This window comes from Falco cherrug, chromosome 1, assembly GCF_023634085.1.
Source record: "Falco cherrug isolate bFalChe1 chromosome 1, bFalChe1.pri, whole genome shotgun sequence".
NCBI classification, from domain to species: domain Eukaryota; kingdom Metazoa; phylum Chordata; class Aves; order Falconiformes; family Falconidae; genus Falco; species Falco cherrug.
The window spans coordinates 17,649,487-17,675,037 of NC_073697.1; the positions used below are offsets into that span (position 1 = coordinate 17,649,487).

Below are 25,551 nucleotides of genomic sequence, written 5' to 3' on the forward strand. Positions count from 1 at the left end.
AGGCTGCCTATAAACAATAAAAATATCAACTACAAGCTAACCATTACATTACTCCAAACCATTCATGTTTTTGACTGGCTTATGCTCTCTCAGTTACATGATTTGCACAGTAGTTAACCTTTTCTTAGACTCATGGTGTCAGAGATCTTCTGTGGCACATTCTGTAACTATTTTCTGTGGAAGGTGCAGCAGACACGCCTGTTCTACGAAAATGATACGGTGGAGTTGACTTCAGTTTACATACTGGTAGGCAATGCAAACACAGTTTTCTCCACAGGTAGCTTTCCATATGCCTGCCTGTGGGGCTGTGGTTTGGTGGTTGCCAAACTCGTTATGGTATTCCAACAACCCTTCCTGATGTCTGCTCTGCTCCTTGAGTGGTGGGGCACAACTGTGCAGTCGCACCAAAAACTAGGCTGCGTACTGCTCTAACTCTGAAGATGGGTATCATATTTTAAGGTTATTTAAACCTATATGTCTGAGAGACATTGCAGTCCAGAGCTGTGTGTTCAGGGTTCGCTAACTAGTTTTGTGTTACTGATGACGGTGAACCGGTGAAGAAGTTCCTGTTGCAGGGAAATGAGAAAACATATGATGAGTCAGTGGCTTTCTTCACAGCAGATCTTTTTTGAAAATTATTGCATGTTTTCTGTGGAGTGTTTCCAAACTCATCTGGAAATGCATTTTACAAAGATATACCATAGCTGTATTTTAGGTTCATTGCCTGAAAACTGAAGAAAGGTTTAGGTTCTAGGCTATAATACTGAGCAGATACTGAGTTATCTGCTTGAGCATTTTGTGATTAAAACACAGAAGTAAGTGTTTTTTTAAGTGCAAAAGAGACAAAGGCTGAACTGCTTTCTAACTAAAACCCTGTTTGTATCTGCTGGCCGGTACATATGCATATCTTCTTCCATTCCCAAGCTATTCTATTCCAAATCTTCAGAAAGAGTCTTATCTGCTGTATTTAGATACAGTCTGTCAAAAAATTCTCAAATATACCTATTTCTGAGCAACAGCTTCATTATTAGCTAGTGTGCTTTTGCACAAATAAACAACGTCTGCTGGAAGAGTCTCCTCCAACGCCAAATGTTGCATTTCTTCTCCCCTTCCTTTTCCAATGTTCCTCCACAGGCTGTTGAGATAACAAATGCTTTTGGAGGCAGCAGGAAGGTCAAATGTGCCTTGCAAAAGCAACGTGAAATGCCAGCAGATGCTTGGTGAAACAGAAAACTCCGTAACCAACACACACACTTGCCTTTTTGTGCTCCCATTGTACTTCATAGAAAAGTACATCAGAACAACACCAGCTTGTTGCCCAGGAGTAGCGGTATGTATTTAGAGTCCTGCAGAGGTACGGGGAGGGGTTCCCAAGGCATTGGCTGCCCTTCAGAGTGGGGATGGATCTTTGACTCAGAAGCCCTCTTGGGGCAGTGGCACACAGGAGCTTTCACACTCGCCTTTGCCAGGGGCAGGGATTCACCATAAGGTCATCCAAGGCAAATGTCCCTGCATTTTGCTATTTGTGTATTTCTTGGTAAATGTGGTATCAATGAACGTAAGCAGGTCAGATTTTTCTCTCCCTCTAATTTCAGGAAAGTGTGCACTGCAGGCACCTAGCTCAGGAGCTGTGGTGTGCAGACAGCATGGGACAGAGGGCATGGGACAGCCAGCGTGGCTGGAAGGCAGTCCGGCTGCAGGAGGTCACCAGGTCAGTAGGTCAAGCATAGCGATGGCCACTGGTAGCCTGGCTTGGGAACAAAGAGGGGGCTTGGCTCGAAGTCAGAAAGGTGTGTCAGTTTGTGGAAAGATCAGAGCATCCTGTGGCCGGGAGTCACTAAAAAGCTGGCTGAAAGTCAAGATAACCCATCGCCTGTACCAGCATGGCATTGTGGTTAGCTGAAAGCACAACCACTGTGAGGAAGGACTGGTAAACAGAAGCAGAAGAATATATTTTGTGGGTACTGCTTCTTTTTTTTCCTTTTGGTGAAAGCAGGGAAAGGGCCATTAGTTTCTAAACACATCACAGTGCAAATGTCAGGAGAGATCTGTTTAAGCTTCAAAACAAAGCTAACAAGAAAAAATGCGGCTGTTAACCGGCCATAGATAATGTGAAGTTTCAGTATTAGCTGAAGGCTCTTGGCGTATGGGGGGGGAGTTCCCTGCAGTGCCTCCCTGTAGTTTGTGATGAAGGCAAAAGGCCAGAGCAAATTTTAACACGGTGTGTGCTAGGTACAGTACCAGAATTACAAATGAAATAGCAAAAAACCTCGCTGGTTTTACAGCACTTTTCTTTTCCTGGATGGTGGTGTTTAAAAATAAAACCACCTTCCCCCTATCCCTGGCCAGGCAGCTGTACACACATGGTTTTGTCTGAGCTAAGCAGGAAGAGGTCTGATATAAATAAAAAACAAAACAAAACAAAACCAACAATGAAAAATACTGTTCAAATGCCAAGTTCAAACTATTAAAAATACAGCTTTAATTTCTGGAAGAGTGAGTGGAAATCCTTACCCTAATGAAGAATAAAAGAAAACCAAACCCACCCCTAAATGTTCACGCTAGCACTTCCTCCAAATTGCAGAGCTTCTTGGATATGACAGGTAAAGAGGAGAAATGCTTAATATAAAATATGTTGCTTCAACTGCATAAAGGAACAGAACCAAGTTAGTAACAAGCTGAGAGGGCTGGGGGAAAGAAACTGCTTGCCATTCCACAGTACTTTTGTTTGTTTTCTTGGACTGGTGTCAAAGTATTGTTCAGCTCTGAATGAAAAGTATATTGAAGGGAAATAATTTTATCTTCAAGTTAACCCTACAGGCAACAGCACATGCACAGAACGAGGGGACTGTTTTGAGGAGAAACTTCGAGAAGGTGAAGTGGTTGCTTAATAGAAAGACCTATGTGCATTTTGTGTTGGCTGTCTTGCTGTAGCATGGCCAAATATTTTCTGGCTTCATCAGAGTTTATTTTCCATCGAATGCTGTCACGCTATTAACCACTTTTTCAGGAAACACATAAATGGAAATAAAAGTATTTGAGAGAAAAATGAAGGAAAGCACAGGCTTTATGTATACCATAATATATGTTTTGGCAATACCTGCATTACTGTTCTGCTTTATTTAAGCATTGATCGGAAGGGACCTTAAAGAATTTGCACGATGCTTTTCTTTTTCCCCTGACTTCTGCATGCATGACACCACACAGTGGGTGCAGTAGTGCAAAAAATGGAAGATTTGACAGGTCGCTGGAAGAAGTGTCACGCTGACCGTTACCTGTCAGGCAGAGGAGCTGGGAGGTCTCCTGTCTCCTTCCTGCATGAGGGCAAGACCCAGGGCAGAAAGCCAAGGCTGCATGAGCGCAGGTCGTCCGTGAGGCTGATGGGGCTGAGGTTGCTTTTGGCAGGGTAAAGGACAGGCGGGATGTCCGGTGTCACGGTGCATACCTCCTCTCCCAGGCAAAAAGTTGATTAAGACGGGGTTGCTCAACTTTGGCACCCACAGGTTCGTCGCTTGCTGGCGCTTCATCTGGTGAGGGTACTCTCCACAGGTGGCCTGCCACCAGCATAACCTGGCAACCAGTTGAGCTGCTGTGCTGTCAGGGGTCCTCTGAGACGTTGGAACATCTGCGCAAGGAAGCCATCCACTACGGAGTAGGTGCAAAGGCAGTGATTGTTGTATCTGCTGCCTTCAGACCTTGCTCAAGAAATCAGTGGCAGTGCAGAGGGGGACCAAGAAGTTGCCCTCAAGAGTTCGAGCTGCTCAGTGCAGATTTATTTATGCCAAGCTAATCAGAATGTGATTCAGCAAACTGGACTTGAAACACATAGGAAGCCACCATAAGAGGCTATCAGGGTAAACGTGTTTTGCCAATAGATGGGGTCAGCACCAAGGATACAGACACCAAGGTAAAGAAGTGAACTGATCTTCACTTACATTTAAAACAATAAAATAGTAAGTGAAGTAATACAGCAAGAATAAAACAAGACAAGGCAATGCACCTAATCACTACTGCATATGACAGACTATAGTGGTTTAGAAAGACATGTCAGCAATTGCTCTAATACTTCACCATCACCCAGATCCACAGTTACTGGGGAGCCCTGGTTACAGCGAGGATTTGGCGAACCTTTCCCAACAACTGGGAGGTCCTACGCAGTGCATCTGCTTGCAGGTGAGGTCTCCAAAGTCGCTGTAAGAGCTTTTATGCTGTTGAATAAACAAGCTCACATAATTTAAAATGCAGAAGCATCTGGTTGCACTCTCTTAGACCCCACCAAAGCCTGGCCAGTGTCACGGTTTAAGCCCGGCTGGCAACCAAGCACCACGCAACCGCTTGTCCACTCCCCCACACCTGGAGGGGTGGGAAGGAGAACTGGAAACAAGGGTTGAGATAAGAACAATTTAATAATTTAAACAGAATAAAAAGGTAAGAACAACAATAATAATAAGAATAACAATTATAATGGAAAGGTGGGGGAAAGGATAAAATCCAAAGGAAAAGGGAGAAAGGAAAACAAGTGAGATGCACAGCACAGCTGCTCACCACCCGGCCAGCCAGTCCCCAGGCAATGATCCCCCCCAGCTAACCCCCCAAGTTTATATACCTAGCATGATGTCCCATGGTATGGAATACCTCTTTGGCTAGTTCATGTCACCTGTCCTGGCTGTGTCCCCTCCCAACTTCTTGTGCCCCTCCAGCCCTCTGGCTGGCAAGGCCCAAGAAACCAAAAAATTATTGACTTAGTGTATAACATTACCCAGCAACAACTAAAACCATCAGTGTGTTATCAACATTGTTCTCACATCAGAGCCAAAATACAGCACTGTACTAGCCACTAAGAAGAAAGTTAATTCCATCCCAGCTGAAACCAGGACAGGGAGGAACCAATGGAGTTCCCTGTATCTACTTGATTTTAACCGCCAGTTTGCAAACTGGGCCATATATCTGGTTTCATGGCCTTGACTACCTGCTTCTAAGCAAGGAAGGATGCTCTGTGTCTTCAGTGATGATTGTATTTTATCTAAGCTACATCTTTCACTAGTGATCATAGAGAGTTCACTAATCATTATGCATATTTTTCTAATGATCAGATACTAAATATATATATATATAACTATATATATATATAACATTTGGTTGGTGGGTTCATCTAGAGGTCAGCTTTGGCTCAGGGCTTGTTGCTCAGGCCTCAGAACTTCAGCATGTTGGGTGCCGGGTTGATGAAATCACAGGGAAGAAATGCCATCGTCCGCAAGAGGCATCACGTGCACACAGAGGGGAGAAACAAGGCTGCCATCGAACTGAAGGTGAGCAAAGCTCTCCTCCGAATACAACTTGTCACGTGTCCGCAGCAGGTGCAGAGCCACGCGGCTTCCCCCTCTTGCACATCATCCCCTGTTGGAAGAAGGGTTCGCCGGAGTCAAGAAGACGCTCAATATGAGTTATGCACCTTGCTCAACTTTATCAGTTTCTAACACTACTTACATAGAACCGATACACATGCATATTCGTAAAGCAGAAATATAACTGGTTAGTAGTCTCTAAACGCGCGCGGTTCTCACACCCCTAATTATCATGACTAAAATAAGCATTCTATCCACGTAGCTAATTGTGTTGCTGTGCTTCAGCCTTGTAGTTTGTTACTCCCTATTTTCCCATACCGGTCCCCATCTTTCTTGGCCCTGCACCTGCTTTCCCAGCAGCTGTATCTTGTTACAGCCACGGCCTGTTGGCACAACGTAATTACTTGGTCTCAGGACTCAAGAATAGCTCAAGGCCACCTTTCTCGTTAACTTCAGCACAGCAACTTCAGTACAATTGTGATTGCAGGCCTATTCTAATACCAGGCCTGGATTGTGCAGATCTTCAGAGATTCTAAGGCCATGCTTCTGCAGCCATTCTTCTACAATCCCCCTCAGTTGAACACACATTGCCTTCTCCCATCTCTCTTAAAAAGCATCTGTTATTCAGTAGTAAAGGCCCTTTGGAATCAAAAGAATAACTCATTCTGCTAAGTAACATGATACATTTAAAAAGCGCTTATCGCAAGTCAAATTCTGTTGCAAAGCGTGTTGGAGGTCATTTTGCCCACACCTTGGTTAATGTTGGATTAACTTTGTGGTGCATCATGTGTGCTGTTCAGTCAGCTCCTGCTCCTGTTGGGCTAACGTGCTGCTCCTCACAGCGCCATCAGGTTAAAGCAAGGGCATCATGTGTGCTGGACACAAGGGGCATGAGAAGGTAAGGTCCACTGTCCCCTGCAATGTGGTGGCAGCAGCTGTCAGCTTGGGGTGACACTCCTGGGAGGCCATAGAAATGGCACAGAGCGCACATCCAGGCTGGGAGGGAGGCACAGGTCAGCTTATCCATAAAAGCGTCTGGAGCTGGCCCAAGAGCTGAGGTTCTTCTGCTTCCCAGCACTGCCTGGGGACAAGGATGGGGACAAGAAGACCTGCACTTGCAGCTTCTGGTAGCTCTTCTGCTTGTGCGCAGGTGCAAGTCTGTGAATTTTTGAGTTTGGGTATTAATGAAGGAGCAAAACAAACAAGTTGGACTACTCTAGTTACAAGAGGGTTGATTTGGTTGTTGATTTTTACCTTAGTTGTTCTTTACTTCCTGAGCTCCTGAGATGAAGTTTGATTCCCAGAAGGCATTGTCCTGTAGGTGAAGTGGCCTGGAAGAAGGGTGGCACTGCTGAAAGGATGGTGAGAAAAAACAAGACGGTAAGCGCAGGAAGCAGAAGCTCAGCCAGGCTGCGTGAAGCATCTTGTGACAAACCTTTGCCCAAGCCTGCGTGTGACCAGATGTGGATGTGAAACCACTTCTGCTACTTTCCTTCAGGTCTCAGGCACTGTGGCTGCAAGCTGCTGCAAAGTCTGCGACACCCTTGGGCCCTGGCAGTGAGCTCCCCACTGTGTGTCGGACCTCGTGTTTGGGTGTCTGCAGGACCAGGGACCCCAGTGGCAATGCACCCCCCAGCCGTAACCCCAATGCTGTTTTCTGTCTGACCAGTCAGCTAGGTGGACCCACTCCAGGGTGTGCCGTGTCCCTGGTGTGGGAGGGACGAGGGATGCACAGGTGTGGGCAGGGAACAGCTCTCTCCTTGCACCAACTGCAGTTGCTTTGGTTTTGGTGAGATGTGGACCTGACCGTCAGCCGTATTTCTAAGGGCTGTGAAAATTTCCCCTAGCGCTTGCTCAGCTCCTTTCTCCTCCAGCTTTTGTAGCTGCAGGGGGTTTCCTTTCACCTGAGTCACTCCCAGTTGTGAGAAGAAGGCAAGGTTTGGGGGAGAGGTGCTCTTCCATTGAATCAGCCCAGACATCTGGAAAAAAACCCCAGTTTCAGCCACTGGAGCCCTTCTCCGTGTCTGAAACAAAACCCGGTTGAAGCCCTGAGGTTGTTACTCTGCCTCTTGAAAGAACTGGTGAGACCAGAGCTTTGGAGAGAGTCCCCCAGGCCCCCTCCTCTGCCAAGCAGCCCCCCCAGCTCACAGTGGGCTCGCTGGAAATGAGCCCACTCCTTGCCACTGGAGATGCCAGGGTTGGTGTGACAAGGAGCACGAGGCAGCGTGCTGGGGAAGGTGGCTTTGCTCGTCTGCGGTAGTGTTTTAAGCTGCCTGATGGAGTTGTTTCAAATGGTACACGGAACAGGTGGGAATGTTTGCACGTGGGTGATATCAGCATAAACTGGGATCAACTAGTGTCTGGTTGCCACTTCTCTGTAAAAGACAATGGTAGGCTGAGTAATTTATGCTTTGCTTTTTGTAGAGAAAGCAAAAATGTGGTCAGGGAGGTTTTTTAATCTATACTCCTGAATCTTTATTGAAATGGCATTTACCATAATACAGATTTAATTGGTGAATGTTAATTTCAGCTAAGTTTTTCCATTGTCTGCTTGGAAATCATTTTTATTCTTACCATGTGGAAAAAGACGTTACAGGTTTGGTTTTGTTAGTACGTTTCCTTTCTTCCTAGCTATTGAGATGTTTTGCTCTTTGTTGTCTTGCTGTGGCTAAGAGAGGTGTGCTCTGCAGCCGACTGCCCATCTCCCCACAGGGCCACTTCATGGACGCAGAGAAGCCACACACAAAGGGCCCGTGGCCACCAGTCACTGGCAGAGCCTGGCCGGTCCCCGTGGTGAGCTCCAGGCAGGAGCCAGGGCATCTGCAGTGGGAGTCACCCAGTGCTCCTGGCTGGCGCGGGGTGAGGGTGATGATGTTCTCGCTGCAAGTTTCAGGAGTTTGTGTTTGGATTTCACTGGTGAGATTTTTGCAGGGCTTTTTGTCTGACCTAAATGCCAGGTGAAGGGAACGAGCTGAGGTGGATGTTGGTGATGCTGTTTTCTCAGGGTGACAAAGGGCAGTCACACTGTGATGCATCAGGATTGCAAGTGGGAGTGGGCTGCTTTCCCACAGAAGAATAGCCCTTGCAGGGCCTGGCTGCTCAGACAGTCAGTGTCACTCCAGCTCTGAATAAAGGACAGACTATTAAAATACTTTAAATGTTGCTGATGAGCTTTTTCATAATGTGTTATCTCCCATACCAACCATGCATTTCAGTTTCCAGTTTCCCTCCGTCCCCAGCAGACTCCTAGGCTAGCTGGCATTTTGCATGAGCCTAGTCTAGCTAGCTGTTGGGATGTCAGGTATCTCCTCTTCTAGAAAATACCTGCTAAACTACAACTTTTTACAAACCTCAATTCCCTCAGCCTCTTGCAATGCTTTTTTTTTAGGGGTGTGTGGGGGGGAGGAAGAGTGTACAGTCGAGCCAGGGGTCAGGCAGGCAGCCCCACAATAAAGCAGGGGCAGCCACAGTTATCCTTTGGAGCCGTTGGAAGCCAAGGGGAGCATTTCATGTATCACATGATTTACCATAATCTCATCAGCACTGTTGGTAAAAAGGCTCCACCTAAATAAATCCTGGCCTCTTGACAAAGCTGGCAAATTGCACTTTAACCTGAACTTCTCCTTCTTCTGTTCTTGTCCTTGGTGAGACAGAAGGAAAATGCAGAATCAGCACTTCATGCAGGATGCTTTAACTTACATCGCTTCCCGGCAAGTGGCCGCTCAGACCCACTCTGTGTGTCATTTTGGGAAACAAGACCTGCTGTCCTGGTGTCACAGCTTCTCCACAAACTGTGGCCATGCATCCAAAACTGTCAGTGACTTGCACAGGGCATGAGCAGTTAAATATTTGGGGCATTGTCCTGCTTTCAGCTGGGATAGAGTTAAATTTCTTCTTAGTAGCTGCTACAATGCTATGTTTTGGATTTAGTGTGAGAATAATGTTGATAACACACTGATGTGAAGTTGTTGCTAAGTGGTGCTTACTCTGAATCAAGGACTTTCCAAGTTTCCCATGCTCTGCCAGTGAGGAGGGGCACAAGAAGGTGGGAGGGAGCAGAGCCAGGACAGCTGAGCCCATCCAGCCAAAGGGATATTTTGTGCCACAGAATATCACGCTCAGTATGTAAACTGGTGGGAGCTGGCTGGGAGGCACTGAGTGCTGCTGGGGGACTGGGTGGGCATCGCTCAGCGGGTGGGGAGCAACTATTGTACATCACTTGTTATTTTTCCCTTGGGTTTTATTCCTCTCTCTTTCTCTCTCCTTTTCATCATTATATTGCTACTACTATTACTAACACGATTACTGTTACATTTCAATTATTAAATTGTTATCTCAACCCACAAGTTTTACCTTTTTTCTGATTCTCCTCCTCATCCCACCAGGGCAGTTAATTTTACAGTAGCTGGGCTACATGGCTTGTGACATGGGGAATCATGTCTTAGGGACATCAGCTCGGTTATTGTAGCCTCCACGTGGAGTGTATTTACTAATTCAGAAATGAAAATGCAAATGCATCCCTAAGAAGGAGCAGGGAGCACACTTGCTGCAGATGGAAGGGATTAAAAGCAAAGGTACCATGCTGTCCTGCTGCCTCCTTACCTGGGGCTGAATGAAAGTGGAGGAGGACAGTCGGGGCTGGGGCTTCCCCCCATCACAGTGTCATCCCACAGGTTGCTGACCCACAGGGAGCCACTCCTGATGGCGGTGGGTTCAGCTGTGGCTGGACTTGGCTGAGAGCATCCTGTTTAGCCCCAGCACCACGGGCTGGGGCTGTGCTGGGCACCACAGGGACGTTCCGGCCCCATAGGACCCCTTGCCACAGCCCCCTTCCACTGCCACGCTGCCCACCCACCATCGCCCAAGCCTGGTTGTGAAAGGTCTGCACAAGCCCTTGAAGAAAAGCACCCTGAGGTGTTCTTCATGTAGCCTGCTCTGAGATCCAAGAAGTATGCTGCTGCTTTGGGGAAAAATTTTGGAATAACATCTATCCCAACAAATGCACATCAATTATTCAGTGCTGTTCTCCCCTGAACAACAACCACGTGCACACAGAGTTAAGGAAATAAGACAATATGCATGCAACCATGTTTTTAAAAGATAAATGCCAGTCTATCATTTAGTTCTGGGAAAACAGAAAAAGAATTAAAAACATGCTCTGCACATGTGTTAGGCCTGCAGCCATAAGGACAGGGCACCGCTCCCGACCTCCCCCTACAGTTACCTCCCACCGTAAAACTTGCTCACTGGCTGCAATAAAAGCCTCCAACAGAAAGTTTCGTTTCATCTTCCCCAGAATCTCTCTGTGCATGGTCACAGCCAGCAAGGAAGCCTGCACCGACAGAAGCTGCTCACCACAAGGTTAGTTCTTTTAAAGCATGGAAATAGTAAAAACTTGCTAGGATGGGAAGAGTGGGGTAAAAGTGCAAAAGCAGAGATTTTAATTTTTTTTTTCCTTCTGCTCAGCATGTAATTTAAAGCAAAATAGATGGTAAATGCTGCTTTGGGAAGGGGGATGCTTTTAAAAAGCTGTGCATAAAAGCTGGATTATGGAGAGGTTATTACTTCTTTGCTGCTTTCTCCTGCTACCAGAATTGTGTGACTGTATTAAAGGAATCTGGCTGGTCCTTTGCTGTTTAAATTGGGCTCTTTCTTGCCTACCTGGGTGCTCAAGACCGAATTCCTCTCAGTAAGGCTACTTAGCTTTATGTGTTTACTGGTAGGCTCTAAGGATGTGCTGGATGGAGCTGCTGGCATGCCAGAACCTTGGATGTCAGTCACTTTTATGCATTGCTGCCCCATCTGTATATTTACTGTCCTTTTTTATGGGGCGTGCTGCTGGTGACAAGCACCTTCATGTTACAGCTTCTTCATTAATGCTTGCGGTTAAGAGAGAAGCATGAGAATACTACCCATATGCAGAATGCTGTGCATTTGTAAAAGAGTAGAAAGTAGAGAAAGCAGCATTGCGGTGGGGTGGTGGAGGGAAGCGCTGGGAGGCATCGCACGCTCCCAGTTTCCCTCTGGACACATACAGGATGCTGCCTCTGGCCGCATTCGCACCGGGCTTGCAGGCTGGCGTGCGCTGCCGGGTAAAGCTGGGAGTGGGATTTCTGGAGGAGTCTGTGCTGCCCCAAAGGAATGAGATTAGGGTCATCATCACGGTGGTCCGTCCCCCCCCCCCTTTCCCCCTTCCCCCCCCCCCCCCCCCCAAGCATTGCTCACTTGGTTTTAGTTTCTGTTCTGGCTTCTGAGCTGAGGAGCGGAGCGGGATGGGGAGGAGCCTGGCCACCCCGCAGCTCGGTTTCTGCTTTTGCCAAGCTGCTGTTTCTAGTATGAAAAAAACCACGCTACCCTGATTTGTACCAAAAAGCCTCAACAAATGTGAGCAGGAAGTTTATCGATTATTTTTTTTCCCCCTGCTCCTTTCATCTATTTGTGCATAGAAGAACTTGGCCTCAGGGCAAAACTTGTTTTTAATTGTTATTTAAGAATGTTTTGTGCTGTCTTTTACTTGGCTGGAAGAATAGAAGCATAGATATTTGGGGGTTTGTTGTTGGGTTTTTTTAGCCCCGAGCCTTACTGCTGCTCAAGGTTGCTTAACCTTCTCAACCTTGCTTAATCATGGGCAGGCAAGGAGCAGGATTCGGGCTTGGGATGTAGTGTTGGGTTCCTGCCTTTCTGGCTCTCGGTGATGAGAAACCGGAGATACTTGTTTTCTGCTGTACCCCCCTGCTGTGGAGCCTGGCTTCCTTACGAGGAAATGTGGTATCACGGCTGCTTCCTGCACGCTTTGTAGCCGTGCTGAAGCAATCGTGTATAAAATATGTAATCTTGTGTAAAGTAGACCAAGTTCAACAACTGCAATGCCCGAGTCACTGGCTTTAGCTGGGGCTCGCTGCCCAACCCTGCTTGGCACAAGGGAAATCGTTTAAGCGCTAGTGAAGCCTTTCTGGGCTGGAGTGGGAAACATCAATGACATGATGTGTTTTGAAGGCTGGATAAAATGCAAACACCTTGAAATGACACAAGTGCAGGTAAGATGGTTATGCTCTATCACCTCCAGCAGCAGCAGGGGAGCTGGGCGAAAGGCTGCCAGCTGAAGAGCAATCAATGGTGACTAGCTCAGTGGGGGATAAGATCGACCGCAGTTTTTTCACCAGCTGTCCCCTTCCCCTCCTGTCTCTTTCAGAAGAGCAACGGAGAATGGCCTTGCCGTCCGTCGTGACAGTGCAGCCGCAGTACAGCATGTCCATGCCTGCTGCCTCAAGGAACGTTTGGCAGACAGGGCTGATGGACTGCTGCACCGACTGCGGCGTCTGTAAGTGCCTCGGGTGGTCCCATCCCTCAGCTGCAGTAACGTGCTGCACTTGGTCCCAAGCCCTCTCGGGCCACTTTCCTGGCCCCTGCTGCTGGGGTCGGCAGTGCTGTCGGTGCCGGGCTGGCAGGCAAGAGCCTCACCGGCTGCTGCATCTCTCCCCCTGCCAGGCTGCTGCGGGATGTTCTGCTTCCCCTGCCTGGGGTGCCAAGTGGCCGGGGACATGAACGAGTGCTGCCTGTGCGGGACCAGCGTGGCCATGAGGACGCTGTACCGCACCAGATACAACATCCCGGTGAGTGGTTAACCTGCTCCCTCACTGTGCTGTGAGGTTCAAAGTCAAGGTGCCCCGAGTCCCCCCTCTCTCTCCCCACATCAGTGATGAGCGTGGGGCAGCAGCACTCCCCGCTCGCCCTGAGTTTCACTTTCATATCCCGACTGATGTCAGGAGCGCAGGACAGTGGTTGGAATGCCCTTGGCCATACTGATCCCTGGGCTGGTGTCCAACAACAAGCGTTAATCAAGACGCAGCTCCTTCCCCGCACCCCGCACCGGGAGCACATGGCCTGCCGCCAGCTGCCGCCAGCCACAGCGGCTCGCAGAGCCTCAGCCACTGCTTCCCCATGGCATCCCCAAGCTCTGAAAGATGGGAAAGATTTGAGATAAAGGTGGGCAGACTAAAGAACAGATTAAGTCAGTTGAACAGATAAACACCTGTAATCAGATGCAGGAGAAAGGTGGACATTCACACACTGTACATATGTGAAGTGGTTTCTTCCCATGGTGGGCTAGTGCCGTCCCCAGTGCAAATCATGGTGGCCCAAGTCCAGTTTACCCAAACTGACTCTTTTTGTGTGCATTTCCCCTCCCAGGTCTCAACCTCAGATGCTGAAAGATACACAGCTACCTGCAGCCTGCAGAGAGGGCTTTCCCCCTCCTTTCCCCTGGCTGTGGGTTCAACACCCCCACCCCCCACCCCCAGTTTTTACTGCCTGCTGCTCAGGAAACAAAGGGCACACAGAGTGGAATGTAATTAACATTCCTTGGATGAAATGTGGCTTTTGGGGAGCCTCCATCGCTAACCAATTTCTTCCTAACAGGGGTCCATTTGCTCTGACTTCTGTATCACCCTGTGGTGCCCCGTGTGCTCCGTCTGCCAAATTAAGAGAGACATCAACCGGAGGAGGGAGATAGGCATATTCTGGTAAGCTGGGTGTGCTGACACTGGTTTGTCAAGCTGCTGCCTCACACAGCCGAGCAGCTTCCTGGGGTCCCTCCTGCCAACACCTGACCTAAGGCACAGGGTTGCTGCCCTGGGGAAATGGCCATGGGCAGGTGACAAGAGTGACCTGTCCCACAGCGAAACGTTGCTGGGAACCTTGTGTAGGACTGTGGGGGCAGGACTGGGGACACACACACGGTGTGGTGAGGCACGGCCATGCTTCCTGACCCTCCTCTCCTGTCCCCTTGCAGATGCTGCCATCCTCGCTGCACCCTGCCGAGCCGCTGTGGGCAGGAGTCACTGCTGCCCTGGCCCTTGGGAAAACACCCCGCGGGGGGGTTGTCTTTGCGGTTGACTCCCCCTTCCCTGGGTAATATGAATAAACAGCAGAATTTGTCTTCCTGCCTGTGTATGTGTCACTCTTGCACCACCTGAGAGCAGCCGTCCTTCTCCTGCTCTGTCCATCTCAGCAGCCCCTTGTGCAGCTAAGATTTCCCTGCGCTCGCTGCAGAGGGAGGTTCTCACTAGTGTTTTGATACTTGCTCAGCTTCTAGAAAGGATGTTTGATAGACGGGAGGAGTCGATGTTGCTCATGCAAGTTGTAAGACTCGGAAAAGTGACTTCTGGGCTTCCTGCAGGTAGGTAATGGCTGCAGGCCACTCTCAGAGCTGTCCCTGCTGCAGTGGCCCAAGTGGCTGCCTGGTGCTGCTGATCACTCCTACCTCTCTGAACATAAAGCCACCGGGATTTTTGGCTGCCTGGCACCAGCCCACTTCCTGCATTGCAGAGACGTGCTCCCTTGGGGACCCCCAACAAGAACTCCCACTCTCCTGTGATTAAAGACCTGGTTGGGCTGTGGGTTGGCCATGTCTTCTCCATGGGCCAGCGCCACTGCCTCCTGGCCACCTGGCCACAGGCAGGCAGAGCACGCCTGCGGGCGCTGGGCTGTTAGTGGTATGCTTTCCATCCAAAGGCAGTCGTTACATCCAGCCTCTCTCCCTCACTCTTGGAGAGATGCTAAAGGATTTTTGATCCCTACAAATCTCCTCCAGCTTCTCTTTCTCCGAGGAAAATATGGGTGGTTTTTTTTCCTTTCTGCCTTCACCAGAGACCTGGTAAGGGGCAGCGGAGGCTCTGTCAGCGCTGTGGGGTGGTCCGTACAGCGGCACTCCCACCTGCCTAAGCCCCAGACAGACCAGACAATTCTGTGGATGATCCCTGGAAATACAGAAAACTGCATTTTTCAGCCTAAGAGAGGTAAAGGCCAGGAAAGCAGAGAGGGGGAGAGAGAAACACCATGCTGCCGCCTCATCCCAGCACAAAGCGGTATGATTTTGTCGGTGCTTGCTGATGCTCAGGTTTAACGAAGGGAAGGCACTGCACCTCCAGCATCAGGTCACTTAAGGCAGAGCAGGAGCCTGAAAGGAAACCATCCTTCTCTGAAAACTGCTACCAACAGCGCAGTGTCCCCCCGGGGCTCTGGGCCTGTGGGATGCAGGTGGGGAAAGGCGGGAGGGGCAGCAGGAGCCTGGCTGAAGCAGCAGCAAGGTTGCAGCCAGCAGCCTTCTGCAGGGAAGCTGCGATTATGCAAAGCAGCACCTAAGCTGGCATCTGGTCTCTGAGTCAGGGGGTGCAAAGGTTGTTTGCCAGGGAGCACCCAGAGCACATAAAGGCTGAGATCCAGGAAAAAGTCAGGCGTCTCCTGGGACAAGGGTGGCTCGGTAGGTACGTGTGGCTCGGCTTTACTTCAGCAAGCACTGTGGTACAGAACTATAGAAATCGCTTGTGGCTGAAGTGGTGTTGCTGAAGAACGGAGGTGAGGTTTTCTACCTGCAAAATTACTTCAGAGCTAAAGCACAGCATGTTGAGTGCTGCTGGCAGGCGTCTCGATAGGAGTGGGCAGCAGAGGTAAAGCACAGCAACCTGCACTGTATTGTTCGTTTGTGCATGTGCCCGTACGTAACAAAATGCAGCTCTGTGACCCTGGTTATCGGTGAAATGTGGCTGTGTGGACCTCAGGATCCGTTTTATTCTCATCAGCCATTCCAACGGCACTGGTGGTGCCATGGAGCTGTAGATTTGGGGGCACTCAAGGGATGATCGTGTGGTGGAGGCTTCTCCAGGCAGCTGCCTGTTCCACACCACAGCCTCCATCCACGCAGGGATGCATCGCACTTGTACTTGGGGAGAGGAGGGGCAAGTCCATGCTCAGCCCTGCCTGCAAAGGGCACAGTGTGCCTGTGGGGCAATGAGCACTGCTCAGCTGCATTTTCACTGTGTGCTGCTATTAATCTCGCTATCTGGTGGTGGGGGAGCACCTCCTTCGTTGTGGGAGGCTGGTGGGGTCCTGCCCCTAATCCTCCTGCAGAGAAACACCTTTGCCTTTTAACCCTTGGCACAGGTGACTGAGGCAATCCCGCCAGCTGTCGGTTCCTCCTTCGAGGCCGCTCGTCACCTCATGGGAGCAGATACCAGTGTCTCAGATGGGGTCAGCTCAGCCACGCTTCTGCTGCCTGCAAAAAAGTAACGAGCAAATCACTTGGAGGCTTTTTACAAGCTTTCTTCCCTCTTACAGCAGAATTCAACATGCCCTTTCCTCTCTGTGTACTACCAGGCATCAAGGGTCAGCCGTATGGCAGCAGGCTGTGTCTGATGGCAGAGATGTGCCTGGGCCATTCTGTAAATGCTGGGGAGCTGCAGGAATGGCTAGGAGAGCCACCAACACCTTTGCCACCTCTTGGCAATAGTCAATAAAAATGCAATGCCACAGCCTGTATCTCTTTGGTGTTGGGTGCAGGTAACGCGCTTGATGGCATCATCTGCGTGCTGGACATAGTAACATACTTATTCCATCATATTCCTTGTGTGTAATACTTAAGTTCTGTGTAACCGTGTAATTCTGATGTGAAAACTATCCCATTAATTATTAATGCCACCATCCCTTTCTTCAAAACGTAAATGCTTCCCTGTTTTTTCTTTTTGCTCCTCCCACCGTGCTGAGACTGCCGCTCCCTTGTCACACAGGGGCAGGGAGTCCCGGGGCACGCAGGGGAGGGCTGCTTGGCGCTTGGCAGCCACACACCTCCCCCCTGGCACCCAGACAGGCCAGACAAACACGTCGGAGCCGGGCGGGGGCCGGCAGGGCACCAGCTGTGCAAAGGCGCTCCGTTAAACGCCCGTTGCGGAAACGCCTACGGGCTGTGCAGGGACGTGGTGGCTGGAGAGGACCTCCCTGGGGAACCCTCCCGGGCAAAGGGGAGTAGTGGGGGGTCCGGCGCTCCGGCTGCTTTCCCGCTGATGATTCCTTTGCTGAGGATTTGTGGCTGTGCGCTGGGAGCAGCGAGGAGAGAGCCCTCGCAGCTGCAGGAGCGTGGGTGCCCCTGCATCCCACCCCCACGCTGCTTGACGGAGTGGCACCTCGCTCGGCCGCAGGGCAGGGAGCGTGTCCGTATGGGGCCTCCTGTGGGAGCACATTCGGTTTTATTGACTTTATGTTATTTTTGAATTAAAGCTCCAAAGCTGAAATGAGAACGGCAGAGGGTGGTGCCGCGTCTTGCAGGGAGGGAAGGGGTCCCAGGTGGAGTTGTTAAATGGCTCAGGTGGGTTTGGGGGCAGTGCTGCAGAGCAGGAGCTCTGCTGCAGGCTGCAGCCCCTCCCTGGGGTAGGATGGGCAGGAGTGGGCTCCAGGGTGCGTGGTGGCCCCAGGGAACCAAGGAAGAGGAGGAGGCGGCACTGGCATAGACAGGTAAGCGAGGGAAGGATGGGTATTGGTGACTGAGCTTAAGGCAACGCAAAGAGACAAGGATGCTGCCTTGAAAACTGCCCCAAAAAGCAGAAGAAGGAAGGGAGAGGGGGAGGCAAAAAGGCTGAGATGCTCAGGGAACAGAATTAAGGTGGCTGATGAGAGCTCAGGAAAGCTAGGATTGAGCTGTAGTGGCTTTCTGACACTGTAAGTGTAAAAAACCTCACCATATTAAGCAGATAACGATGCAAGATGAACCGAGTATGAGAAGAGAGGGTTGAATTGAAGTAGTGAGGCTCTGAAGCAGAAGGATTCTGTTTTCACAGAGACATTTTGCTTGCACAGGCAGGGGGATGAGGTGCTGCTGCCTTTGGTGGGGGGCCGCTTTTGGGGAGCGCTTTGCCACGACAGACAGTGTCAGCACCTGGCAGAGCTGTGCCCCCCCCTTTGTGGTGGGGGTGGCAGTGCCCTGGCAGCAGGGACCCCTCAGGGACCTGTGCTGCCCTCTCTATCTTTGAATTCAGCAGCCTGAGCAAGTCACCCACTTCAGAAACACCTGCAGCATCCTTCTCTGGTGGCTTTTCCTTCCAGACCACAAACTACCTGGAGGGACCCGACCCTGCGCTGGCAATGGCCTCTCACCACGTGGTCACAGTCCAGCCCCAGATTTTCGTTGCCCCACAGGCAGGCAAGTGGCAGACGGGACTGCTGGACTGCTGCTCTGACTGTGGCGTGTGTGAGTACACTACTACTACGCGCCCCTTGCTCCCCGTGCTGGCTCACAGTGTGTTGCTGCTGTTTTCCCCGCTCCTTCTGCAGCATCACCCCTGCTGCAAACCCCACTTCTGTGGGTACCAGCGGTGGAGCAGCTCTTGAGGTCAAGAGCCACGGCTCCTACAGCTGCACCCCCAGCTGGCTTTTCCCCCTTTCCTCTTTCTTGGCACCTCTGTGTCTTCTCTCCGTCCCGCAGGTATTTGCGGAGCCTTCTGCTTCCCCTGCCTGGGGTGCCAAGTGGCCGGGGACATGAACGAGTGCTGCCTGTGCGGGACCAGCGTGGCCATGAGGACGCTGTACCGCACCAGATACAACATCCCGGTGAGTGACCACCCGCAGGGGCTGTCCCGTTGGCAGTGGCAGCCACCAGCTGGGTGCTGTGGAGGGGGCTCAAGGAGCAGAAAGGAGTGCCTGAGGGGGAAAGTGGTGGCCAGGAGTTGCATGGGCAGCTGCACAGGCGGGGAGCAAGGGATGCTACAGGGACACATCCACATCCATGCTGCGAGCTCTCATCCGGGTCCCCACTGGGCACGAGTGGCACTGTGCTGCGTGGCCAGGGTTGAGCTGTCCAGGGGCACTGATGATGAAAACCAGGAATTTTTCCTATTTTTCACGTAAAAGCTGATGTGGCAAGGGGTTGTTCACACAATGTCCCTCACTCCACAGGGCTCCATTCTGGATGACTGCACCGCCATCATGTGCTGCCCCATGTGCACGCTCTGCCAGCTAAAGAGGGACATCAACAGGAGGAGGGAGCTGGGCATATTCTGGTAAACTGGACATGCTGGCACTGGTTTATAAAGTCACTGCTGCACAGAGCCGAGTGGTTTCCCAGAGCACCCTGGCACGCTGTGGAGCCGCTACGGGCAGGAGTTACCGCTGCCCTGGCCCTTGGGAAACACACCGCAGGGGGTTTGTCTCGGTTGTGGTTGATCCCCACCTTCCCTGGATAATATCATGAATAAAAAGCAGTTTGTCTTCCTGCCTGTGTGTTGCTGTTTATTTCTCTGTGTCCTCCTGCAGCACCAGAGGCCAGCACCGTACTCCCATGTGCTGCGCAGCCAGAGCAACACTGAGGTTATCAGGTAGAGATTTTCTCTTGCAGACCAAACCACAAAGTTGGGTAAGAAGATGAAATCCCAGCCTGCTGTGGCCATGGGCAGTGTGCAGAGCTGGTGGCAGCGTGACCCTGTGCTCAGAGAGGCTTGGGAGCACTGAACCCATCCCTGTTTCTGCCTGGGCCAACCCAACACTGAGACACGAAAGGTGGCAGCACGGGAGTGATGGTGAAGGTGCTCTCTAAACTCCCGAATTCTTGATCTCTGATGTAGTGCTAAACTCTGATTTAGTGTTTAACTGTAAGTGCACAAAGCTTGGGTCAGGCTGACCCTCTAGAGTTGTCAGGAATGGCAAATGAAGGGACTTCACATCCAGGGAGTCAGCCCTGGGAAAGGCAAAACAAAGAATATTCTGTCTTTGCAACATAAGCCTTAGAACTTCGACTGCGCCGTTTGTGTTAAATTCTGATTAATGAGCTCTCATGGTCTTTAGCGTTGCCCTAGAAGTGACCTATCCCCTTTGTAATACCAAAAATCACACGCCCTAAGGCGAAGACCCGGGCCCACTAAAAGACCCTTCCTCAGAGAGCATGCCTAGCAGCAAAATAAAGGTAGGTAATGGATATGCAACTGTGTCATTTATATGGATGCAAATGTATGGATGGATAGGCAAATGGATCATCTATATGGACCTGCCCTCTGGGCAGGGAAAGTGCAGTAAGATTTTTGTATATAACATTTGTAACTATGCACTGCGGTGCGCTGGCTCCGTTTGCTAGCATCCAGGCTTGGGCAAGTCTGGTACCTCCCCTCGGTGTGTGAGGCTGCTCCTTGCACACTGGGAACCGACCCCCACCTTAGCAACAACAGCCCTGGTGACCCAGCTGGGACCTCTCCAAGATCCTTGCCCGGAGTGCCCAGCTGCCGGCAGCGGGCAGGCGGAACGGTCGGACCCCAGCGTTCCTGGTGGTCGGGGGCTCCATGGATTCCTCTCCCTTGCTGGGCTGTAAGTGTCTCCAGGGGGCGATGCTAAAATCGAGATGTTGTATTGAATAAGTATAAATTCTGAAGTTTGTTTGTTTGAATTTGTTTGATTTTGATTTTTTAGAAAATTAATTTCTACATCAGTTGCTCCACAGGATTGTGGTAGGAGGTTGAAAGGACTGGTACACATAATTGTGGTGAGTTGATGAACTCCAGCTGAGAGTATGCAGGCTTGGATAAAGTTTTGTGCTGGGAAATTATTATAAAATGGCAACTGGTTCCTCTACCGAAATATCACCCTGTACCCCTTTAGGATGCGCCATTACCCATTGGAATAAGTTTGAGGGAGACCCCATGACAAAAGAAAATCTGAAATGATACTGCACTCAGTGGTGGCCGATGTATACATTGGAGGATGAGGAGAATTGGCCTGAAAACGGAACGTTAAATTACAATACTACATTGCAATTGATGTTGTTTTGCAGGAGATTCAAAAAATGGGATGAAGTACCATAGACTGATTTGTGTAATGTAATCTCTGTAATGATTATGAGATAAGAAAGAAATGTAAGCTGCTGAATACTGATCCAAATGGAATATATGTCCTAGCAGAAACTGGAGAAAAGAAGTCAAAATGTTGTGTGGCATGTGAAGTAGGGAAAGGCTGTGTGAGGCTGCAAGGAAATGAACAGATCTGGATCTGGAGAATCCAAACAGTAGAATGATGTTCAACATGCTTTTTATTGGACAGTCAGCTCCTGATACTTGTAAGTAATTACAGAAAGTAGACGGGGCTGAAGGGTTGACCACTTCTCCGTTGGCTGAAATTGCACATAAAGTATATCGTAGTAGGGATGGAATAGAAACGAAGAAGCAAAAAGAAAATAAATACAGATCGAAAACGTCAAGCTAATTTGCTGGCAGCTGCTGTAGTGGAGGGAAATAGAGGTAAAGGAGGAAATTTTAGAGGTAGGGGTCAAGGTTGGGGATTCACGCCATGTCCTGTGGCAACTCCCATAGGGGTAAATCAGTGTGCCTGCTGTCAGGAGGGGCACGGGGAAGCTCACTGCTCATTATTAAAAGGGCAGACACAGACATCAACAAAAGGGGGCCTTCGCCCCGCCCCCCCCCCCCCCCCCCCCCCCCCCGTAGATTTGTTACTGCTAGAAAATTATGATACAAAGTCAAGGGGACTGGGGGTGAGCTTAGAGGCATCCCCAGATTCCAGGGGTTCCAACTGGAATCAGATTGGAATCAGATCCCCTGGTTCCAATAAAGCTGGGGGATGAAACTGTAGATTCCTTAATAGACACAGGAGCAACTAAGTCTGTAGTAACTAGTCGCAAGGGGCCTCTCAGTAAATTTAATATGCTGGTTGTTGGGGTTACTTAGAGGGAATTAAGGCCATTTTTGAATGTCAAATTGGAAGTAAAGCTTTAACGCTTGAGTTCTTGTATATGCCAGAATGCCCTATACCTCTCTTAGGTTGGGATTTACTTAGTAAACTATATGTCTAAATAACGTTTTCTGAGAATTCCATTCAGTTGCATATCCCATTGGAAAATGGCTGGAAGGTGCAAATTGGCTGCTGCAAGGGGAATGATGAAGTGAACCAGAAACCTCCAAAGAAATCCTGGATGCTGTATTTTTGTTGCTATTGCCAACTGAAATACTGGGGAAAGTTAACACCACACCAATAAAGGTAGAATTAAAACAGAACTCCAAACCAGTAAGATAAGCACCAACATCCTATGAAAATGGAAGCAAAAATTGGATTAGAGACTTTGGTAAATAAATTCATGCAATATGGACTTTTGTCCAATATCAAGCGGTATTACTGCAACTGGACTATGTAAGTTTAAAGCTAACAACCTCTTTGAATCCTGCTACTTTGTGGCTGGTATCTGATGACACAAACTTGGAGCACGATTGTCTATTCACTATTGAAGAAACCTTTTTCCAGCAGGCTGGATCTGAAGGGTGTTCCACTGGAAAATCCGGAGCGGACCCTCTGCACAGCTGGAAGCAGTTTTACCCTGAATGGAGAGCAGTGATGCATGCGTGCAGCGGCAGCTTTGGAGGATGTGGTTGAATCCCAACCCTTACCATCACATACTCCAGCACAAAAAGCTGAATTAATTGCCTTGACTAGAGCTTTGGAATTGTCACGGGATAAACAAGCCAATATATATACTGACTCTAAATATGCCTTTGGACTGATACGTGCACATGGGGCAATACAGAAAGAAAGAGGACTTCTAACCTTGCAAGGGTCACCTTTTAAGCACGGATCAGGAATACTGAAATTATTGGAAGTGGTTCCGAAATCTGAGGAGGAGGCCATAATTCCTTGTAAGGCTTACAGACCTAAATATACTGAAGTCATAAGAGGGAATTGTAAGGGTGTTGAAATAGCGAAGGGAGCGGCCGAGGAAGCAGTAATGGGAGCCTTGAGTCCTCAAAACGTGGTCGGAACTGGAGCACCCAAACACAACGGGAAAGAAAACGAATTAGCGAAGATGCTAAAATGTGAGAGGACTTCGGACGGATGGTGGGTGACATCTACTGGACGATGTTTGGTAACAGCTCCCGTAATGCAGGAGTAGCTACAGCAGACGCGACAAAACTCCTGCAGGAGCAGATGCTGTAATTGCAAGTGTTAGGAGATAGGCAATAGGGCCGAAGATGCAAAGCTGTGTTGATCAAATAGCAAAACAATGTGTGATATGTTGTCAAAAAAATCCTGAAGTGGAATTAAAATCTCCACCTGGAGAGGTAAAAAAAGGGAAAATTTCAGGGGAATACTGGCAGACTGATTTTTCTCAATTACCAAAATGCAATAATTATAGATATCTTTTGGTATTGGTATTCCATCATTTCAGGATGGCCTGAAGCTTTCCCATGCCGGACCAACCGAGCTAGAGAGGTAACAAAGAAATAATTAAAAGAGATTACACCGAGATTTGGAGTTTCAAGTGGGATCTCATCAGACAGAAGCTCACAGTTTATAACAGAAGTAATACAGACAATTTCTGCTCTTTTAGGAATAAAATGGGATTTACGTACACCTTGGAGACCAGGTGTAGTGGGAAAGCAGAAAGGATGAACAGGTCTTTAAAGAAACAGTTGGTTAAATTGTGTCAACAATCTAATTTAAAATGGATGGATGTTTCACCTAGCGCTTTGAGAATCAGAATCACCCCAAAATTCAGGGAAAAGGTGACTCCATTTGAAGTATTATATGGAAGACCGTGTGCTGTAAATTTAACAGGAGAGGAAGACCAAATGCATATTTCTGGTGGTCAGGTGTTCACCAAATATATACTGTCTTTGGGAAAGACTCTTTCCTCATTGTACAGGTGTATCCAACAGAGAGCGACTGTACCATCAGACATGCTGGTGCATCCTTTCTGACCTGGAGATCAAGTGTGCCCTCGAGCTTGGAAGGACGAGCCTTTGCAGGAGCAGTGGAAAGGACCATATTTAGTCTTACTGATAACTAATACTGCAGTAAAACTTTAAGAGATATATTCTTGGATCCATTACACCAGGATTAAGAGGAGTCCTGAAGTAAAGTGGAAATCAGAACTGGCTCCTCTGAAACTAAAAAACAAGAGATTTTAATATGAACTGGTTTAGGACTGAAGTAAGACCCTCTATAGAATTGGATTGTATACAGAGAGGTTTGAGTTAAGTAACTGCCTCTTTAATATTAGCATGTTTTCTTTGTAGATACTTGTTTAAGCATGTTTTACAGATGTATAGGATTTTGCCTGTTATGTGGTATGGTAAATTCTCAAATTCGGTGGGATCAGGAGAACCCAAGGGCTCAAAACGAGACACTTAATGATGATCTAGGAAGCCATACAGGTAGTCAGTAAGAAAGAGCTGTTGGGTATGTACACACTTCCCAGAACATTCAGATAAGGAGATCCCTATATTGGGAATACTCCTTCCTGTTCCATAATCCTGGAACCATTTTTGTGAAAATACTTCCTTTGAAAGAGATCCAAAGATAGACCTGCAAGAATGGAACATGGATATTCTCAGAGTTGGTCTGGGAGCACAGTGTATCCCACAGCATAATCCTCCAAAAGGATTAGCAAAGGTAGATTGTATGAATGAAACCACCTCAGCAGAAAATCAGTCACACACAAAACAAAAAGCTACAGCTGTAGGAACCGCATCAGGTCAAAATTATGCGTAAGGACCTGGACACGCAGGAAAGGGCTGGGTTTGGTTATGTGGAGACAAAGAGAGAAAATCCCTACCCTCTAAGTGGAGAGAGACTTATACTGCAGGTGCATTAGTCCCAAATATAACAATTACTGAGAAGTTAGACAAGAATTTTTGGATGCAGTCTTATAGGAAGGTGTATAAATGAACTATCAATAACCTCCTTGTGGAAAGAAATAATAGTTTCCGCCCATTTGTCAGATGGTTTACTCCATGGTTAGAAGCCAGTGAACTAGAAAAAGCAAGAGTAAACATAGCAGAATTAGAAATAATTGAAAATTGGTTTGCTGGTGCTATATTAGCTTTACAAGAAGTAGTTTTGGAAGCAGGAAAAGTAGCCTTATAAAATCTCATGGCCTTGGATATGCTATTATAGTCTCACAAGGTGGAGTTTGCAACATAAATAATACTAGTTGCTGTGTTTGTGTGGCTCAATCTGGAAGAGCTGCTACTGATTTAGAAGAGATTTGGAAAAACAAAATCTTGCATGAGATCCAGAAAGATGGCACCTCTTATGGATTTCAGAAAGTTTGGAACCGGCTAATGTCCTGGTTTCCTGATTTACACCCATGGATTAAGAAGTTAATAGTAGTTATTGTACTCGTGATTGTTATATTTGTATGCTTGTATGTTTTATTACAATGTATGGTGGGGTGCTGTATCATTACAGCTGAGAGGAGTTCAGAGAGAGTGGGACTCATTGATAGATGGAGATAAATGTAAGTTCTAAAGCGGGAGAATCATTGTCTAAACTCCCGAATTCTTGATCTCTGATGTAGTGCTAAACTCTGATTTAGTGTTTAACTGTAAGTGCACAAAGCTTGGGTCAGGCTGACCCTCTAGAGTTGTCAGGAATGGCAAATGAAGGGACT

The 25,551-nt window shown here is 48.6% G+C and overlaps 2 protein-coding genes and 1 long non-coding RNA gene across 5 annotated transcripts; 2 read left to right on the plus strand and 1 right to left on the minus strand.

The window, feature by feature from the left end:
- Nucleotides 1-4,387: 4,387 nt before the first annotated feature.
- On the minus strand, nucleotides 4,388-9,979 carry LOC129735836 (uncharacterized). Its single transcript, XR_008731698.1, has 2 exons — nucleotides 7,250-9,979; nucleotides 4,388-6,696 (listed from the first exon to the last, which is right to left on the minus strand). It is a non-coding gene; the product is annotated as an uncharacterized LOC129735836 (long non-coding RNA).
- A 569-nt stretch (nucleotides 9,980-10,548) lies between these two features.
- LOC102055511 (placenta-specific gene 8 protein-like) lies at nucleotides 10,549-14,287 on the plus strand. Of its 2 annotated transcripts, XM_014284409.3 has the most exons (5): nucleotides 10,549-10,706; nucleotides 12,538-12,666; nucleotides 12,834-12,958; nucleotides 13,764-13,867; nucleotides 14,137-14,287. In XM_014284409.3, coding segments are annotated over exons 1-5 (411 nt in total). In that variant the 5' UTR covers nucleotides 10,549-10,654; the 3' UTR covers nucleotides 14,138-14,287. The 2 variants fall into 2 exon arrangements, with proteins under 2 accessions (XP_014139884.2, XP_014139883.2); XM_014284408.3 differs by lacking the exon at nucleotides 14,137-14,287 and having other exon boundaries at nucleotides 13,764-13,871.
- A 2,891-nt stretch (nucleotides 14,288-17,178) lies between these two features.
- LOC102055335 (placenta-specific gene 8 protein) lies at nucleotides 17,179-19,387 on the plus strand. 2 transcript variants are annotated; one of them, XM_005444505.4, is made up of 4 exons: nucleotides 17,179-17,630; nucleotides 18,219-18,363; nucleotides 18,598-18,722; nucleotides 19,068-19,387. In XM_005444505.4, exons 2-4 carry the CDS (start codon nucleotides 18,258-18,260, stop codon nucleotides 19,173-19,175), a joined length of 339 nt encoding a protein of 112 aa, XP_005444562.1. In that variant the 5' UTR covers nucleotides 17,179-17,630; nucleotides 18,219-18,257; the 3' UTR covers nucleotides 19,176-19,387. The 2 variants fall into 2 exon arrangements, with proteins under 2 accessions (XP_005444562.1, XP_027668847.1); XM_027813046.2 differs by having other exon boundaries at nucleotides 17,179-17,484.
- Nucleotides 19,388-25,551: the final 6,164 nt, after the last annotated feature.

Coding starts and splice junctions, on each gene's coding strand:
- LOC102055511 (XM_014284408.3), top strand. CDS start 10,655: ATGGTCACAGCCAGCAAGGAAGCCTGCACCGACAGAAGCTGCTCACCA. Junction 10,707..12,537: donor CAGAAGCTGCTCACCACAAG/GTTAGTTCTTTT, acceptor TGTCTCTTTCAG/AAGAGCAACGGAGAATGGCC. Junction 12,959..13,763: donor GCACCAGATACAACATCCCG/GTGAGTGGTTAA, acceptor TCTTCCTAACAG/GGGTCCATTTGCTCTGACTT.
- LOC102055335 (XM_027813046.2), top strand. Junction 18,364..18,597: donor CTGCTCTGACTGTGGCGTGT/GTGAGTACACTA, acceptor TCCGTCCCGCAG/GTATTTGCGGAGCCTTCTGC. Junction 18,723..19,067: donor GCACCAGATACAACATCCCG/GTGAGTGACCAC, acceptor CTCACTCCACAG/GGCTCCATTCTGGATGACTG.